The sequence below is a fragment of the Carassius gibelio genome, chromosome A5 (genome assembly GCF_023724105.1).
Source record: "Carassius gibelio isolate Cgi1373 ecotype wild population from Czech Republic chromosome A5, carGib1.2-hapl.c, whole genome shotgun sequence".
Lineage (NCBI taxonomy): Eukaryota > Metazoa > Chordata > Actinopteri > Cypriniformes > Cyprinidae > Carassius > Carassius gibelio.
The window spans coordinates 39,388,985-39,409,381 of record NC_068375.1 but is presented as its reverse complement, the minus strand read 5'-3'; the positions used below and the strand labels follow the sequence as shown (position 1 = coordinate 39,409,381).

At 37.7% G+C, this 20,397-nt stretch overlaps 1 protein-coding gene across 4 annotated transcripts; it reads right to left on the bottom strand.

The window, feature by feature from the left end:
- Positions 1-386: 386 nt before the first annotated feature.
- On the bottom strand, positions 387-19,520 carry LOC128014927 (golgin subfamily A member 2). 4 transcript variants are annotated; one of them, XM_052598652.1, is made up of 28 exons: positions 19,387-19,520; positions 18,159-18,287; positions 17,349-17,405; positions 16,998-17,090; positions 16,831-16,880; positions 15,929-15,992; positions 15,545-15,604; positions 12,701-12,781; positions 11,913-11,951; positions 11,775-11,837; positions 11,321-11,414; positions 10,147-10,253; positions 10,009-10,067; positions 9,798-9,939; positions 9,627-9,716; positions 9,439-9,546; positions 8,459-8,546; positions 7,672-7,808; positions 7,335-7,553; positions 7,149-7,262; positions 6,050-6,274; positions 5,051-5,150; positions 4,888-4,976; positions 4,553-4,718; positions 4,074-4,241; positions 3,385-3,491; positions 3,145-3,298; positions 387-2,186 (listed from the first exon to the last, which is right to left on the bottom strand). In XM_052598652.1, the coding sequence occupies exons 1-28, from the start codon at positions 19,432-19,434 to the stop codon at positions 1,909-1,911; spliced, it is 3,129 nt and encodes a 1,042-aa protein (XP_052454612.1). In that variant the 5' UTR covers positions 19,435-19,520; the 3' UTR covers positions 387-1,908. The 4 variants fall into 4 exon arrangements, with proteins under 4 accessions (XP_052454612.1, XP_052454613.1, XP_052454614.1 ...); XM_052598653.1 differs by lacking the exon at positions 17,349-17,405; XM_052598654.1 differs by lacking the exon at positions 16,998-17,090 and having other exon boundaries at positions 19,387-19,449.
- Positions 19,521-20,397: the final 877 nt, after the last annotated feature.

Below are 20,397 nucleotides of genomic sequence, written 5' to 3'. Positions count from 1 at the left end.
TGATAAAATGTCATGAGATTGACCTACTGAGTCCTAATTATGAGATAAAAGTTCAATTATGACAAAATCATAATTATAAAATCAAAAGGTCATAATTACAACAGGCCAATTATTGGATAAAAAGTCTAAATTATGACCATTTTAATTATGAGATAAAAGGCGATTATTGTCATTATTTGACTTGTGACATAATTAGATATTTTCCTCGTTGAGGTCATTAAACGCATGCTGATTAAAACAGTTTTAGCAGAACACTGTCATTATATACAACACAAACACTTGAAATTATGCGTTGCATTAAACATGTCAACCTCAAAAAAAATAAAAAAATAAATCACAGTTTTGTGAAAGAACATGAAATCATGGACTTCAGACGTAAAACGCTCTTCGTGTTTCTCAAATCAGGTTTATTTAGGAGGCAAATCATCACTCGAACTACTCATTACTCCTTCATTGTGTTCCATCAGTCGAAATTAAAACAGATTAGTGTGTAATTATCCCAAATAAATAGACTTCTCCTTTAGTTCGGCCGTAGTATGAAAGCACACACGCATCCCGTCCTCTCTTCTCCAGATTCATCCCAGTCTTCCCACACTCACTATACAGTATGATACACAGTTACACTATTTACACCTCTGTAACATGAACAAGCTCTCGGTGCAGCTTCTGCAAATCAATCAACGTCTGATTACAGCCCAAACCCAAAACAATCACTGGAAAATATATTCATACATGAGACCGCAGATAGAAACGATGCAGAAGCTGGAGGTGAAATACCCCGGTACTGGAGACCAGACAGTGTTCAGATGTAAACTCGATCCACATGCTTCCAGTTACAGGAGTTCACTTGAATCCTTCAGGGGTAAATAGATAAAGCAATGCTTTCCATGAAGCCTGTGTGTAAAAATAAAGCATTAGAGAGTCATGCACAATGCATTCTGCTCTAGAACCTGCTGAATGTTTTTGTAAATAACTATGATTACAATTCTAAAGAGCACAGTGCATCTAAAACATCCTTTATGCAATGCACTGCGCTCTTTAAAGGTGTAGCTGCGGTCACAATTATTCACATAAACATAAGACATGACCAAGAGCTTTATCTTAACACTTGTTTGCAAACCCGTCTTTATGGATGATCTCAGCATTCAAGCTTTGCTCATGTAAGAGGAATTATTACAAATCTTTATTTCTAATATATATATATTTATATATACACAGCTCTCGTAAACCCTCGATCATTCACTCGACATACAAACAACTCTTAAAACTCTCGCTAGCGTCACAAACAGTGGGCAACATCTCGAAAGCTTCGTCATCACGCGGTCTGGAAAAAACAATCACAAGGTGCCTCGCGTGTTTCAAAAAAAAAAAAAAAAAAAGAGCATTACATCTTTCAATAAATCCCAATTGGAAAAGAAAAACAACCTGGTCTTAAGCTTCCTGTGTCCACTGAACACTTTCGGCTCGGCTCGTTTCTAATCTAAAATGAGATGCATAAAGAACGTCTTCAGACTGAATTATTCACGAATTACTCTTTAGTTCTGCCTTCTCAAAACTCTGTCCTACATGCTGCAAACGAACAATCACTCCACAATCAGATTCTCTCAGAAAACACTTTTTATCACCGTACTCCAGACCTGCTTTATCCTATCAACACTAGTAATCGCTGTGCCCTAGCTAGTGTGCGAGTTCATGGATCTGACTCATACTGATGTGAATCACCGGTCTATATTGCACTTATTTGATGCAGTGAAAGAGGACAAAAGGGTCAGGGAAAAGACAGAGCAGCGATTAACTGGTTTCCACAAACCGAACAGAGCTTCAGAATGCATCGCATGTCTCTTATTTACTGTAGAAAGCAGAGAAACTAAGAGGGAAACCCATTTGATACGTGTGAGCCGGACGCTGTCAGACCACCAGGATCTTGACCTCGTCTTGTTCGTCCGGCCGGTAGAAGAAGGGGATGCAGGGGTTCTCTCCCAGGAAGGGAGCGGGTCTGGCCTGAGGGTTCTGGATCTCCTGCAGGAGCTGCATGATCTGGCGGGCCGTGCCGTCCTCGGTGGGTCTCAGGGACGGGCCGTCCGGAGCCGATCCCGCTCTCTCTGAACTCTGGGATTGAGTTTGAGGGTCTGAGCTGGACTGAGACGCCGTAGACGGCTCCTCCGCTGCGCTCAGCTCCAGAACGGCTGAGAGGAGACCGAATACTTTAGGAAAACCACACACAACAGCTGGACACAATACTGTAATATTACTGTAAATTATATTTTGTCTTATTTGATGATGCAAAAACTGTCAGTAGATTCCCTCAGAGCCAGAATGACGAAATGTTTTAATCATCAGAGCGACAAGTTGTAACCCAAAAACAAAGATTTTACGCATAATGTGGGACTTTAGCAAATACAGAAGACAAAAAAAGTCACACAAGGATTCTTGGATCATTTTTAAGTGAATTTCCATGATTTATGGATTGGATTTTTGAAAACAGAATTTCTACCTGAAAAAAAAGTATTTTAACTAAAATGTACTGACTTTTATATTTTAAATAAATACGTGAAAATAATACTTCTAATCATAGTAATTCATAACTAATATTATTAATTATATACAAACATTTTATAAAAAGTAGAAAAGATTATATTGACTTTTCCTTTTATATTGTAAATTAATATGAAAATTACACTAATATTTATATAATTCGTTTTTTTTAATGGCGCATAACTAGAATCATTTAAATTGGCTATAAAAATTTTAATAGAAAGTCTTAAATTTAAATTGTCAATGTTTCTAGTTATGCTCAGTCTTAAAATGATTATTTATGCATTATTTAATTATCAATGTTAGTATTAATAAGTAATAATCACAATAATACTATAATAATTACAATAATAATAAAAGCAATATTGTTTTAATATATACACATTTAAAATCTAAACAGAAAAATCTTAGAAATTTCTGATGTATATATTAAAACAATACTGTTTTTTTATACTACTGTGATTATTAGTTATTGATAATAATATTGGTAATTAAACAAAAAAAAGTTTTAAACTGAGCTTTTTCAAAAATCTGAATCACTGAAGTTGAACCAGTTCACTGAATCGACTCATCTGAACGAACTGAATCAGTGTGTCTGAGCTGTGGCACCTGGGCTGTCCGTGTGTCCGTCAGCAGGATGGGGGTGTTCTGCTCCGGAGGACAGGAGGTCAGGGTTACTGATGGCACTCATGTATCTGCTGTACCACTCGTTCCGCTCGCCCACCAGACGCATGACCAGATCCTGCAGCTCCGCCAGCTTCGCCTGAACACACACACACACACACACACAGGTCATCATCACGCCACAGACAGCACTCCATCGCTCCATCACACAGCTGCTCCTCGTACCTTCATCTCCTCCTTGTCTTTGGCCAGCAGGTTGATGTACTGCTCCTTCTCAAAGTGTCTTTGTTTCATGATGGCTCTCTGGTTCTGATACAGCGCGATGTATTCACCTACACACACACACACACACACACACACACACACACAACACATCTGTAAGCTCAAACAGTATCAAATTGAACTACTATAGCTCTACAAGTTTAAAAACTCTTTCAAATAACATTTTCAAATAACATTCACGCTGAATATGGACGCTGACTATATGAGTACTGATTTTTTAATAAAATAAATAAATAAAATATGTAAAGGTGCTGGTTATAGAATTAGAATATCATCAAAAAGTTGATTTCACTAATTCCATTCAAAGGGTGAAACTTGTATATTATATTCATTCATTACACAGACTGATATATTTCATATGTTTGTTTCTTTTAATTTTGAGGAATATAACTCACAACTAAGGAACATTACATATATGACCACCACCTGTATATATATATAAAATATTATTAATTATTATTATTAATACTATTAATAAAATAAAAGGTTTAAAACTGAGCAGAAGTAGAAACATTTAAATTGTATTCTATATAGCGTTGACTGTGCTTTATGAATCTTTTAAACAGTATTTCTCCTAATATATCATGAGTAGTGTAACTGGAGAGAGCTCTCAGCACGCAGCGGTGTCTGACCGATGGTGTCCGTCTCTCCTGACAGCTGAATACAGCGGTGCTCCAGCTCCTCCACCCGCTCCTTCAGATCCACCTTCTCCTGCATCAGTGCTGTGAAACGCTCCTGGAGTTTCTCCATCGCCCCCCGCAGGGCCTCGTGCACCTCCGCCGGGACCCCGTCAGGGCCAACTACACACACACACACACACACACACACACAGACACACACAGAGACACACACAGACAGACAGACAGACAGACAGACAGACACACACACACACGAAGACGCACACGCAGACACACAGACACACACGATCAGTTATAAAACAAAATATCAAAGATGTTTCCATGACATACTTTAAAGTGAATTAATAAAAATGTCCATGAATCACCTTAAAGTTAATAAAATGAAAACAAATGAACAAGTTAGAACCACATGAATGTGTTTTGTATTGTGTCTGTCTGTATGGTACAGTGCAGGGTTATTATAGTTGATAAACCTGTGCTGTGATGAGGATGAGGATGAGGATGAGGATGCTGCTCGTGGCTCATGGCCATCATCTGCTGGCGAGCGGCGTGATGAAGTCTCCTCTCCTCCTCGAAGCGGAAGCTCATCTCATCTCGCTCCTCCTCCAGACGAGACAGAGCGGAGTGGATAAACTCCTCCTACAGCCGTCACACAACAGGAAACCACTCACTTCAGACAGGAACTACATGATTACTGAAGAAAACATGTCAGACGGAGCGTAGTTCATCCTTCTGATGTGACCGTAATGTTGTCTGTAAATCTCCAGCTCCACACACGTGTTGTATGTATATATGTGAATGCACTCACCATCTCTTCTCTGCTCTCGAAGTCCTCTGGGATGGCGATGTGTGTCTTCTGGAAGCTCTCCGGGAGAGAACGACTCTCCAGTCCATCACCTGGAAACAGCAGCAGGGAAATCTTCAGTAGACAGCGTTTGGTGAAACAGAGGTTTCTCTGAGGAGAGACTCACCGTCGTCTCTGTGTGAGGTGTTCAGGGACGAGCCGCTCAGAAGCTCCTGCACCTCTGTCTTCAGCTCCTCGTTATCTCTGGCCAGCTGCTTCAGCTTCTCCTGCAGGGGGCAGCGATCTTATAATCCTCATATTATATACACACCTCCACCACTTCCTGGAGCCACTGATACTCATCACACATGCACAAATCTTCATTATAGAGTATAGAAGTGTTTAGAGCCCCATGTGTTTAATTACGATTTGCAAAGAGTTAAACCCTAGATTGAAAATATTAATAAACCTGTAATATCTCAATGATTCGCAATGATTTGTATCGTTAAAAGCATTGTGCAACGTGAACTGAATTGATATTAAAATACAGATTCAGCAAAGAACCAAATATTTATTTATTTAAGTCAATGATTTTAAGTTTAATGCTCACATGATATGCACATTTTTAACAAAGTGTTCGTTCTTTGCAACGGTAAACTATTATTTTGAGTTTTGTGACTGGATTGAATCACTGTAATAATGTTAATCTGTTTTTTAGCTTTATAATGTAGTGACAACTTCCTTAAAACACACGTGGTAAAAAGAGAAAGCCACACATGGTGAATATTAATAATATCAGAAACACAAATATAACTTTGAAGCAATTTTCACTCATAAATTGCTAGTGAATTTTACAAAAGCACAAATAACATTTATTTTTATTTCCAATTTCAGTACTTTTGCTGTGCTTTTTTTTGTGTGCTTTTCTTGTATTTAGCTTTAATTTATTTTATTTTCACACTTTCGTAAGAAATTTTCATGCTTTTTAATTTTTTTCTAAAACATTTCTTCTATTTAGCTTTAATTTATTTTAAATTAAAATTTTAGTAATTATAACTTTTTTTATTTTTAAAACATATTCTATATAGCTTGAATTTATTTTTATTTATTTTCACACTTTTGTGTTAATTTGAGTAATTTTCATGTTTTTTTTTTATTAATAATATATATTTGTAATTGTGTGTACCTGCGCCTCCTGCAGCTGCACGTGACTCTGCTCCAGCTGCACTTTGCCCTGCACCTCGTCGTGCTGCAGTTGGTCCATCAGCTGCGTCTGCTGCAGGAACTGATGGTGCAGATGCTCTCGCTCCATCACCAGCTGCTGGTATCCAGCGCTGTACTGCTGCAGGTGAGCCAGATACTGATCCCTCTGCTCCTGCACAGACGCCAGCTCTCCACACTTCTCCTGCAGCTGATGGAGGAAGGAAGGAGTTAGGAGCGCACAGACTACAGGGATTCACTGAGACAGTCTTCGTTTACAAGACTTTTATCTATTCAATTTCCCTTTTTTTTAGGACTTTTATCTAGTTAATTTCAATAACTAGGGATGCACCATATAATCGGCCACCATATCGGTATCAACCGATAAATTTTAACATTTCTGTTAGCGTTACCGATAAGATAATTTGGCAGATAATTCTAAAAAAATTGTTAAAATTTTTTGATTTAGACTTATGATTTAACATATCGGTTATCGGCTTTCATATTTAAAGAATTATCGGTTATCGGTATCGGCCTTAATTTTCATCTATCAATAACTTAAGACATTCACATGGTGACAAATAATATTAACTTAATATTTTATACAAATATCTCATTAAGTTTTTATCGTTTTATTTGTTTGCGTTTTATTTTAACTGTAGCTGAATTTAAATCATAAATATTTATTATTAGTATATTATCATTATTATTACTGATAATGTTGTTTTAACTTATGTTTTATAAAACTCAAGACAGAAATACAGTACTGTTTAAATTAAAATTGTGCTTTGAATATTGGATAATTATTTAATTTATAATTATTTAATAAATCTTTTTAAATAATTTAAAAATGATTTAATTTCACACAAGTTACAAAACTAACAATTCTGTCATAAATGTTGCATTTTCACACGTTCAAACCTGATATTTTAGCATTTTAAATCCTTGAGCTTTTGTTTTGGTGGAATGTTAGTTGAAAGTCTTTCCACAGACATGGAAACTGTGTACGGTTTGATGCGTTTAGTGTGAATCAAGCCGTTAAAAACCTGCTTTAAGGCAACTTTTATTTCCGTGCAGACACAAACCTGTTCTTTGGCACCGTGCAGATCTTCCTGCAGCTGACCGATCTTACGAGCGATCTCCTTCTTGATGTGCTGCTCGGACTGCAGAGCGCTGGTCAGCTCCATGTTCTCATTGGTCTGGAGGACAGAGGTCAGAGGTCAGGGGTCAGGTTCTCTCCCGAACACAAGTCATCTGTCACTGGAGCTCACCAGCTTGACGAAGCCGTTCTGCAGCTCGGCCAGCTGGTCTTTGAGGTCTCGGTTCTGGGCCAGTGCTCTGCTGATGGTGGCCTTGTCGCTCTGGACGTCCTCCAGAATCTGCAGTCGATCCTGAGCCTCTTCAGCGGCGCGTTCTGCCTGTCTCTCCAGTTCCTCCAGCCTCACTTCCTGTTCCTGCACCAGTCGGCTCAGCTGCTCGTTGTCTCGCACCTTCAGGACACAACAGAGCGTGCAAATGAGTGTCTGATCTATTCCTGACAGGCAAGAGATTTACAGGCAATATCAAATTAAGCAACACTGTGAATATAATCTGGTCAGTGTGGGTCACCTGAGCCTGGTACTGCAGACTGAGAGCGTCTCTCTCCTCCTGAAGACTGCGGATGGTTTCCTGAAGGGTCAGTTCACTCTCTGAAGGACCTGAGACCTGAGACACGGCCTGCAGCTCCTGCTCTTTACTCATCACAGCTGCGGACACAACACACACCGGTCATCTTCCTGTCTGGACACCGAGAGGCCAGACACATACTCAGAGAGAAGTGTTTTTGTAGAGTATGTTTTGGTTATTTCCTCATGTGATGAAAAAGCGAACAGCTCTGTGTTTAGTTTTTTGTAGTGACGTTAGGTACAACAACAAAGCTTCGAAGCTTTTATCAAAAAAAACAAAACATTTCACATCGAACCAGTGTATCGATTGGTTTTGAGAAAAGCACATGATCTATGATGTCCGAAGCTTCAGTATCTGGTTCAAACGAATGAACCTCAGCGTCTTATCCTTTACATTATAATGTGTTAGCATTATATATGTTGAGCTCAAAAATGAACTTTGGCCATGAAATAACAGTCTAAGGACTGAGGCAGACTCAAAATAAACAGATCATAGATTTAATTTATTTGACTTATTTCAGTGCCAGTACACCGACACTAATGACTTTGACAAGGACCATTATTTATATAAAATATAATAAAACAATCAGATGTAGAACCAGATGTGTTTCCGGTACAATAGTGTTGAAAGCGTGGCTGGTTCAGAAGACTTCTCTTCTCCATCACTAGGGAAAAGGTGCTTTACTGTGTCATGATCACAGAGAACGAGACGTGACGGTCTTGTGTCATACCTGCAGTGTTCTCCAGCTCTGAGATCTTCTCCTGAAGCTCCTGAATCTGAGCAGCAGTGCTGTCACGCTCCTCTGACATCAGACGCACCTACACACACACACACACACACACACACACAGAGAGAGACACACACACAGAGAGAGACACACACACAGAGAGACACACACACACACAGAGAGACACACACACACACACACACACACAGAGAGAGAGAGACACACACAGAGAGAGACACACACACACACACACACACACACACACACAGAGAGACACACACACAGAGACACACACACACACACACACACACACAGGAAGTTTGAACACCATTAAAAAACAAAATCTTTTGCCATTTTTCAGTCTGGAAGTCTAAGCAGCACAAATATGAGATGTTAAATGTTTATCATAGCACAGTTCAAACAGTTCAAGTCTTATTTATCAGTGAGATAACTTCAAAAGTTTTTATTCATATTTTAATTTATATAAAATTTTAATTTTGCTGTCTTTTTTATTTATTTATTTATTAAGCTTTTCATTAATGTTCTGAATTTGTTATATTTTTGTCCTTTTATATTTTTAAATATTTATTACTTTTTATTACTGTTCTGAAGTAGTGTGTTTTTTAATTTTGCTGTAATTTTTTACATGTATTTATTACTTTTTATTAATATTATGAATTTTTTTTAGTTTTTGTCTTAATTTTGCGGTCTTTTTATTTATTTATTTATTTATTTTAAGTTAATTAAAATGAAAATGAGAAGTCCTGCCTTGACAAGTAGCTAGAATAAAAAAGGTTAAAATGTATTATTGGAGTTCAGTTAAAGTTTATTTAATTTAAGCTTTTTTTTAAATGGTTTTAGATTGAGTTAATTATAATAATCCTTTAGTTTCAAATGGATTCTTTCTGAAAAATTCCAAACTGTTCGAGTCATTTGGTCCGTTCACATACTGTAATATTTTTGAGTATAACAGGTGTGTTCACCTGAGACAGAAGCTGCTCTGTTTTGTCCTTCCACACGCGTCCCTCCTCCTGTATCTGTGCAGCGTACTGATCTCTCTCCACCTGCAGCTGAGCCACCGACTCCATCAGCTGCACACACACACACACACACACTCAGGATGATGCTCACACACACACACACACATGTCCCAGGTGACAGCATCACACACCTGAGCCGCGTGAGCCTCGATCTGGTGCTTCTCTTCCAGAAGGAGCTGGACCTGCTGCTGCTCAGACGGAGACCCCGACTGACCGGAGAACTGCAGGAGCGATGGGAAGAGTGTTCTCACGTCACAGGAGCTCGATCAGGAGCACAGTAGATGTTTAAAGCGTGTCCTCACCTGCTGCAGCATGCTGTCAGCCATCTCCAGCCGCTTCCGGAGCTCATCCACCTCCTGCTTCAAAGCGCTGTTCTCCTTTACTCTCAGCTTGAGCTGCTCGGACAGCTCTGAGCTCTGCTGCCTGCTCTCCTCGCTCACATTACTGACACACACAGACATATACACATCACATCTGCTGCTAAACCAGGAGTAAACAACTGAAGAGTCTTACCTGAACCGGAGGACTTCCAATCGGAGACTGTCCCGCTCTCGTTCCAGCTCTTTATTATGCTGCAGAAACAAAAGAGAGCTTGAACGGTGTCGCTGTGTCAGATGCAGCTGATGATGAAGAGAAACGAGGATCTGGTACCTTCTCAAACTGCTTCTGCTGTGTGGAGACTGAAGACAGAGTCCTCTCCAGCTCAGACACTCTCTGTTTACTGAGCTGCAGCCGCGAGCTCAGATCCTCTGCTTCAGCTGCACACACACACACACACACACACATGTTTGTTTTTGTGTAAAGTGTGTTCATCCCATAGGTGTAATGGTTTTTATTCTGTACAAACTGTATATTCTATGGCCCTTCACCAACCCTACACCTAACCCTAACCCTCACAGGAAACTTTGTGCATTTTTACTTTCTCAAAAAAACTCATTCTGTATGATTTATAAGTGTTTTGAAAAATGGGGACATGGGTTATGTCCTCATAAGTCACCCTCTCCTTGTAATACCTGTGTCATACCCATGACATTATACAGAGATGTGTCCTGATATGATACAAAAACATGCCCACAGAGCCAAGTCATACATTATATTGTGCATAAAGAAAAATAAGTCTTTTTTTTAAGCATAATATGATTTTTTATTTTTTTTTTGTAGTTGACAAAACCCCATTTATAACTGCCACTGAGATTCCAATTGTACAAATGTAAATGAGTTAAATTTTTCTACAATTACATATCTTCATAAAAAAAAAATTTCATTCTTAAAAGATCAACTGAGTTAATATAATTTATACAGCTTCAATTCAATGATTTATTACAGGGTGATTATGACCAGATACAATATCTAAAGAAATACAGAACGAAATTATATTTAGCAGAAAGAAACATACGCATGAGAGGTTAATATATCTGCTAATGTACCTGAATAAAATCCATTTATAACTGCTCTGGAGATTTCAATGGTTCGAGCGTAAATCAGTTCTGCTTTCAATGAAACTAAATCTTGTATTTTTTTCTTATTACAAATATTCATAAATACATTTTATTTCTTAAAAAATCAACTGAGTTCACTAGTTTCAGAAAACCCTATTTAAAAAGAAAATGAAAAATGAGATTAACAGTTTTTACAGATTCAGGTCACTATTAATATTCATATCCAGCACATGCTTCACCACAACAGGCAGAGAAAGAGTAAGAAAAGATCTGTTTTAGGGGGTTTGGAATTGGCAATGACCTATGACCTACACATGTTCTTAACGTGTTTGAGATGATTCAGAGCATGCGGTGTCCCTCACACACACACACACACACACACACACCTGTCTTGTGTCGTGCGGCCTGCTGTGTGTAGGACAGAGCCGTCTGTAGCTCTGATTTCTCAGACACCAGGATGCCGATGGTCTGAATGTGAACCTGAGTGTGGAAGACATGCATCAAACACACACAAACCTGACATTAAACTAAATGACACTAAATTCAACAGTGAATGAGTGAATGCTGTCCGTAAAACAGCTTATGTTATGAGTTCACTACCTTTTAGAAAATCTGATTTAAACACATATCTCTGAAGATTAAAGTCAGGATAATATAGTTTTTGTAGATATAAATCTAATATGGTTATCATATGATCGAGTTTCTGAATGAATCAGTGAAGTCGATTGGTTTGAAGTGAGTGAATCTGCTCAGTCAGCTTGTTATATAATATATAAGACCTGTTTGACCTAAATCTGGCCAAATCTAGCGTCCCAGCATGCTTCTTTGTGAGCGGTTCACCTGTAGCTGTTCACGTATCGCTCCCTGCTCCTTACTGAACTTCTGCTCGAACTCTTTCCGCTCCTGATGACAAGAGATTACACACATTACACTCATTAATAAACCATAGACGAGCTAATAACAACACTGCTACTGTACCTTCTGTAGCTGAGCAGAAAGATCCTGAGACTGCTTCGTCTGAAAACAAGCAACAGTGCGTTTATTAAAAAATCAATCATTAAACCGAGACCTGACAGTTAATACAGACAGGTTATTGCTTTATTAAGATGCTATGGACTCAAAATGTACCTTATTCACTTTAAATCTCATTGTGCAAATATCTGACTTGATAAAAGAAGGCTCTCAAGGCATCACAGAAGAGGGAAAAATATGATCGACTAATATTACTAACATCAGATCCTAACATGTGCAATCCAGTCCAAAACTTACTCAAATAATTAAAATAAAAAACATGTGTGTGCAATAATGTAATCTTGAATTTCTAATCAAAGAGTTGCATTAGATTCATTTACTAACAGCTTGTTTGTTTTATATAGAAAAAGAAAAGAAAAACTAACCCTAGCTTTCTAATCTTTTTTAAATCTATCATTATATATATATATATATATATATATATATATATATATATATATATATATATATATATATATATATATATATATATATATATACACACACACACACACACAACATTGTCTGTTAAATGACTAAATGTAAAAGTGAATATCTAAACTTAGTATGCAAGATGACTATCTGAGGCACAAGTACATGGACAAACAACTTAAACTAGAAACTGAAACAATGTTGCATGTTAAAAAACGTCATAGAGTTGCACTCTGTTATTGAATGCGTGTGAAGTGAACTGCAACATGGAATGTTACATTCTCATGTATCTCACACACATACACACACACACACACTCTTACCATTGTCTCGAGTTTGGACGTGAGCTGAGCGTTTGTGAGCGCGCTGGAGTCCAGAGCCGCTGCCAGATCCTGGTGACGAGTCTGACGTGTCAGCATGCAGAGAGAGAGAGAGAGAGAGAGAGAGAGAGAGAGAGAGAGAGAGAGAGAGAGAGAGAGAGAGGGAGGGAGAGGGAGAGAGAGAGAGAGAGAAAATATTTACCTGGGTTTTGTGTGTGTGTGTTATGTGATAATTAGGGCCGGGACTTTAACGCGTTAATTGAGATTAATTAATTACACAAAAAATAAAGCGTTAACTAAGATTAATTAATTACAGAAAAAAAATTTCCCGCATTTTTAATAACTTATTTTTGCACCGCGGAACGTTTCTCACTGGATGAGTTTCGGCGGACCGATTATACTGAAGCACCAACTAGCGTTCGCATATCACTGCAGCACATCGAGCCTCAAGTATCACCTCAACACAAAACATATAGCAGCTAGCGTGGACTTTAAACTTTATGTTGAACTATGTATTATTTTGTTGGTGCAACAGTTTGTTGAACTCTTTATTGTTTTGGCCAAGGTTATTGAGAGTTGGACTTAGTATGTTATGGCCTCTGAAGCAACAGAGAGATGTTTTCTAATAGTCAGGGTTTCCAATGTTCTCAATGTAATTGACAGTATTGTGTTTTACTTAAAAAACTCTTTACAGAAGGTTCCAGCACCTATAAGCTTCCTGAATTTCTGAAATGTACTATTTCTAAATTGTTTCTAAATATGCTATTGCTACACTTCATGGCAAAAATTGCTCTGGTCTGCTAGACTTGGTTGAACAAAAATAAACAATATTTTGTTGTTAAGCTTATGTATTCAGTCATTATTCAATGGTATACTATAAATCCATGTGAAAAAAAAAATACTTCTCACTGTTCTCAGGTCAAATATTTATATGCGATTAAAATTCGATTAATTTCGATTAATTAATTACAAAGCCTCTAATTAATTAGATTAATTTTTTTAATCGAGTCCCGGCCCTAGTGATAATATATGTACATTATGGCCATGAATAAGTTTTTTTATTTTTTATTTTTTTTATTTTTATTATTATCTACATACAGGATAACTTGTTCACTGTTTATTGCTTATGCAACAGTCATGCCAATAAAACTCATCTGAATTGAAAATAGAATTGAGAGAGAGACAGGGGACAAATGAAAGAGTAAGAGAGGTGGACCGCTTCAATGTAAACATCAACTAACCTTAGCAAATAATAAATGAAAATCTGAGCATGAAAACAGTATTTTCCAGTCAAGATGGTAAACAGATCATAATTTCAGCAAGTTCAAGGGGATATCCGTGTGTTTGATAATCTGTATTTTATTTCAATCGCCATTACATCACTGCTCACAAACAACAGGGACGCCTCAAATTTCAAAGGTAAAAAGCATGACAAATGTTCTTATAAAAGTTTCGGCGTGTCCTTAAAACAACGTTGTTTACATTTAAGGCATGAAAACTCTTACATGGTACAAAAAGAGGTTTATCTGAGGAGGGAAAGACAATATTAGCTATATGGATTAATATGAGGATTAAACTTCGAAAGGCTGAATAAACTTGAGCGTGAGGTTGGTTTTGTGTACTGCTGCGGTTACTGGGATTCTGGGTAACCACTATAATTCTGCCGCTCTGAGAATTAATTTGCTTTTTCTGATATTTTTGCTACATATTTTTAAATGTGAACCAGTGGATCGACAAAAAGTGAATGCATTACAAAAATCTACACAATTAAGACACAAAGATATATTTATATGTTATTTAATAATAATTAATTGATGATAATAGTTTAAATTAATATAATAATTGATACTTTTGTTTAAAGGCTGAAATGTAAAGTGTATATGTATAAAAGTTTTTTTTAAAGATCTTAAATTTGATTTTAAAAATACTGCCGATACCAGGTTTAAAACTAATTAAATTAGTTGTACTTCTAGTTTCAAGTTTTGTGAATTACTGTTCAAAAATCTCAGTTACTACTTTTACTCATCAAATCGATCAAAAGTGACATTTATCAGACATTTATGATTATAATGTTACAAAATGTTTCTATTTCTAAATAAATGCTGTTCTTTACTGAAACTGTGTTCAACACTGATAATAATCAGAAATGTTTCTTGAGCAGTAAATCATCATATTATTCTGATTTCTGAAGATCATGTGACACTGAAGACTGGAGGAATGATGCTGAAAATACAGCGGAGCATCACAGAAATACATTACACTTTAACACAGATTCACACAGAACACAGATGATTTACATTAGAATAATATTTCACTGTTTTTACTGTATTTTTGAATGGTAGTGTATGTAACGCATGACTGCTATCTAAAGCGAGGGGATGTTATCTTCTAACCCGAGCCTCACTGTGCCGTGTCGTCTGTTACAGACGTGTTAGTGACGCGGAAACAGGATGTTTGTTCAGTGTGTGGCAGGAGATCGTGGGAGCGTCGGATCAAATGCCAGAACTAGTCTGACAGGACACACCACACACACACACACACACACTATACCTATTCAGACTTAAATCACTGTGGCACAGATCACACGCTTTAGATCTGTTTTAATAATTGTAATAAGTCCTGAGGGAATCAATCTGGGATATGATTGTGAAATCAATATCAAGTGGCTGACGCTCTTAAACAGCCAATCCAGTAAACCCTTCAGACACAAGCTATTTTCATCAGAAGAACTCGAGCTTCATTGAGATTATCTGCTTGAGCGAGATTAGCCTCCGTTCAGTGACATTAGCGTACTGTACAGCTCTGCACGTCTGCATTTACACAGCACAGTAAAACTTAATAAAATACCTCCATCTCCTTCTCGTTGACCGTCGGCGGACCGCTGTCTCCATTGATGTACGTCGATGACTGCATTAAGCCAAAGAGGAAAGAAAAACAGTCCGTGTGAATCAGAACTCAGAGCTTTGACCAGTTCATTCTGGATATTAACAAGTGTTCAACTGCTTCTACTGGAAGTCATGCAAACGGGTTTATACTTTTATTTCTGCAATTCACTCAAGCCGTGGAAGTTCAAAAGAATTTGGTTTATTTGGGAGGTTCTTAAACGTCTTTATTTTCTTGTAAAAAATGCATTTGGCCTCATTTGATTCATGAGTGCATATCATTACTGATGTAATCGAGCAGGCTGGAAGAATAACATCCGAGTGCGACGGAAGCAGAAGCGTGGCTCACCTCAGACAGCAGTCCATTGAGCTGCTGGGAGATCTGTCTCAGGCTCTCGGTGGACGACAGCGGCCTGCAGACACACACATGAGCTCAGTCCAGCTAAACTGACTATCTGATTACAGTCATGAACCAAACCAGCAGTAAAACATTCAGAATCAAGAGTATTCCTGTACAGTTAGTGTTAACAGAGAATCAAACAGCATGCAAGAATAGGTTTGGGTCGGTTTCTATTGTAAAAAACTTGAGGGATATTCTGTTTTATTGCTTATAGTCATACTAACATACTAAATACTTTTATACTGTACAGTCATTTTTACTACTTTAGTGTCATTTACATTAGCAAATGAGTAGTTCATTGCAATTTTTTTTTTTTTATCCAAACATTATTTTATATGCTTTTCCCCATTTTAATTCCAGTAATTCTAGAAAACGAAATACGAAAAAATTAATTAATACTAAAAACAAAAAAAATAAAAGGTTGCTTAAAATAATATAACCATTAACTGAAAAAATAAATAAATAAATAAATAACTTTTTCAAATTCCAAGCAGGTGGCAACCTACCGTTCTCAATGTAATTTAGTTTATCTAAAATAAATAACATTTATGTTTGTTTGTTTATTTGTTTTTTTTTTGGGGGGGGGGCTAAAAAAAAATAAAAAAATAAATGACTATAAAAACTAATTTAAAATATGAATAAAACTATAATAATATCTTTACTAAAACAGCACAGTCTGAATAAGAGTTGTTTGTGTGGATTTTTATAAAATGCATCTGAAAAAAAAAAAATGAATTGTAGAATGAAAATGAAGAATATTTCCAGAACCGAGACAGCAGAAGAGCTGAGCTGATACTGTTGTGCTCAATAAAACATCTGATGGCTAATATATCAATAAAGAATAAAATCACCTGTTATCTTCCAAAGGATGTTCGTCGCCGTTTGCATCTTCTGCGTACTTCTGCCAGAAAAACATAGGAGTGAAAACTAACCTTCAGGCCAGGCTCATGCGAGTTCACAGAGACACAGTGTTTTAAAGCCTAGCGAGACTGAGGAGACGACGCAGAGACAGACAGACCTTCAGGCCGGTGTTATCACAGTTAAGAGCAGAAGCAGCGGCGCTGGTGTCCTCCAGCTCCTGCGAGACACAGCTCACCGCATCCACAGCGTCCTGATGCAGCAACACACACACACACACACGATACTCATATATCCTCATAGCTATCAACTACTCTCACAAGAAGGTTCAATATTCGCTCCCAACAGACGCTAATGTGCTGATGATTTACGACAGATCCTGCAACTTAAGATGCATTAAGGTCAACACCGTTCACAGTAAGAGTAAGACTGCAGCAGATGATGATCGGACACAGCATGAGAGGAAACACAGATGATGAAGCACAGAGAGAAGGGACAGCGAGCGGCTCACCTGACTGTGAGGCTGAGACACTCCATTACTCAGACACACTCGGAGAATACTCTCAATCTACAGGAAGGAGAGGCAGAACAGAAAGAAAAGAGGAAGTAGTGGAGGAAGGAAGCACAAGATGAAGGGTTCGTCGCGCCCCACTCGGTCACAATTATAATTCTCATTCATTAGTATTCTGAATCAACCTCATTTCAGGTTTGTTTTGTGCTTTTGTCATTTTAATGAGATTTTATTATTGTAAAAAAATTATATTTAATGTTCTAGGTTCGAGATTCATCATCACAAACGTTACACGTAATGAAGTGAAATGTTTTTTCATCGTCTCTCAGTGCAACATTAAAAATTAAGAACACAAAAATTTAAAAAAAGAAAATATTTTATTATATTATTTTCTAAGAAATAAGATGATTATTCTTATGAAAAATATACAAAACTTTACAAATGCATGCAATTTTTTTTCAATTTTAATTCACATTTTTTTAATCTTTAATTAGCTATTTCCAGTTAATTTATAATTTTAGTGTATGAGTTAAACTATAAATGAGTTTAGGTTTTTAATCTAAAATTAACATTTAATTTTCAGCTTCATCATTAACAAAAAAATAAATAAATAATTACAAAAATGCTTTTTAATTGTACTAGTTTTATTTATGTAGTTAATGTAAATAACCCTGGATCAGACTCTCTGTAATTACTCAAATTCACTGTCATATAATAAAATAAATAAATATGTATAAAAGCACAGCAAGACTACAGTAACAGATCCTGAGAGTGAACATTGATGGCGTCTGCGAAGCTCTGATTTCGCACCTGATTCACATCGTCCGGCAGGGGTCTGTCCGCTGCGGTGTCCAGCTGATCGCCTGCTTTAACCTTCCTCTTCTTCTTTGGTCCAGCACTTCCTGTGGATGGAGTGGTCTTCTGCTGAAACTCCTTCAGCTGTGGGATGAACCAGAAACAAAAGGTTTGGGTTTTTTGGCTACAGGATTCACCGGGGAAACAAATACTTGTGTAGGATACGGTTTGAAATCGTTTACACTTAGAGAGTGCTAGTACATGCTAGTGCTAGTAAACGACACTTTCTGTTGGTGAAGAGCCTCCCGTCCATTCCTGCGACACAGAGATGGAGAACGAATCTCTAGTAGGTCAGGTTCACAGTAATGTTAGTGGATTTGGTTGTGATTCAGCGGTCATGGGACGGACGCACGGCTCTAAATTAACTCTCATATGACAGAGCCCAGGTTTGCCATGACTTAAATACCAGGGTTGAATTAAGCCGTGTTGACATTCCAGAACACATACAGCATAAAGAACAGCAGCTGTGCTTCAGAACCTAGTGCAGACACGAGCGCCCTAACTAGACAGCACTTTAGACATCAAGTGGCTGCCTTCCTAGACAGCACACACGTCCATCATTGAACAAAAACACTAATAATCACAGATTTGATCAAACAGCAGCTTAAAGATTACAATGAGTGCAAATTATTCCTATTGGTTAAGCACTGTTAGCAGACTAGACCATCAACCAGCTGTTTCAGTAAGAGAGGTTATTTTAACTAGCAGTTGGCAAGTAAGCTAACACTAATCAGTTGGTTAAATCAGCCGAAAGTCAAGAAGATGTCTAGATTAGGTTTATTATCATCTAAAGTAATTCACATTGTTGTTGTTTTGATTCTGACGCCAAAACACAGAGGCTAGCACGATTAGCATGCCTAGATAAACCGACATTCGCTCACAGTTAACACTTATAAAGCGCATTTCTGACAGGTTTAAATCGTTATAAACGCGAATAGAGAGACGAATACTAATGAGTTCGTATTCAGGCCCTGCCGCAGCTCAGTCCCCGGGGTTTCCTGACAGTCGCGCCCGTCCTGGAGCGCTGGGCAGCCGGATGCGGGCGCGCGCAGAGGTCGGTAGACGTGGAATGTCAACATGACAGATGTAAACACACGCGCTCGGACGCGACTCGGTTCAGATTAAAAGTAGCATTTTTTGTCTCAAAACGAGTAACAGAAGACGTGAAAGTACAAAAACGTACCTTTTTCTTGGCTGCAGCGAGTTTGATTTGCCTGTTCTGATCCGCCATCCTCTCGCGCAGCTGAGCGAACGGCACACCACGTCACCAGAAGAGGTGCGTGCGTGTGCATGAGACGCACGCTCACCACTGACTGCGATTTCCGCATCCATCACATCAGATTATGACCCGCCCAACTCGGAAACTATGGAAGCGTATGGGTAGCAATATTCAATTTGGAATGTAATATGCAAAATGACAAAGCAATATGTAAAATGGAAATGCATTTCTGTATTTACATTTACATTTTCCAATACATTCCTGCAACGTTTGGTGCAAAATGAAAATTTAATTACGTAATTTTCATTTGCCATTTCATACACCAATTTTAATTAGTAAAATGAAAACTAATTTTAACGCTTTATAAGTTGCAAAATGAAAATGAAAATGTATTACAGAAATGATTAGATATGTATAACATGTTCAAGCAAAAACTGTGGCAAAATTATCATTTAAATGCTATTTTTCTTAAATGCATTAACACTCACAGTCAAGACACTTACGACTGCATTTTCATTCAGTGTCCCGCAATGAATGTAGCAAAATTCAATGTGCACATTGAAAATGCATTCGAGCCGATCACGTGTCCGCCCCCTCCCGCCCTGTCAATCACTGCGGTCAACATCCTTGCAGCAGCATTGTGCACCATCTGTAAGCGTGCAATGGATGACTGAGGAAGACCCAAATATAATGAATTACAATAGTCAAGGCGGGTGGTAATAATAGCATGAATGACTTTCTCCAGGTCATTAAAAGTTAAAAATGATTTCAGTCTCGAGATGATCCATAATTGATAAAAACTGTTCTTGACAACGGAACTAATTTGCTTAGTTAAGCAAAGTTCGGAGTCCAGAATGACATCAAGATTTCTGATATGGGAGACCACTTCTCGACTTAGGAGGGCCAAAGATGATTACTTCCGTTTTATTTTCATTAATCTAAGAAAGCTATTGGAAAGCCATTTCTTGATGTCCC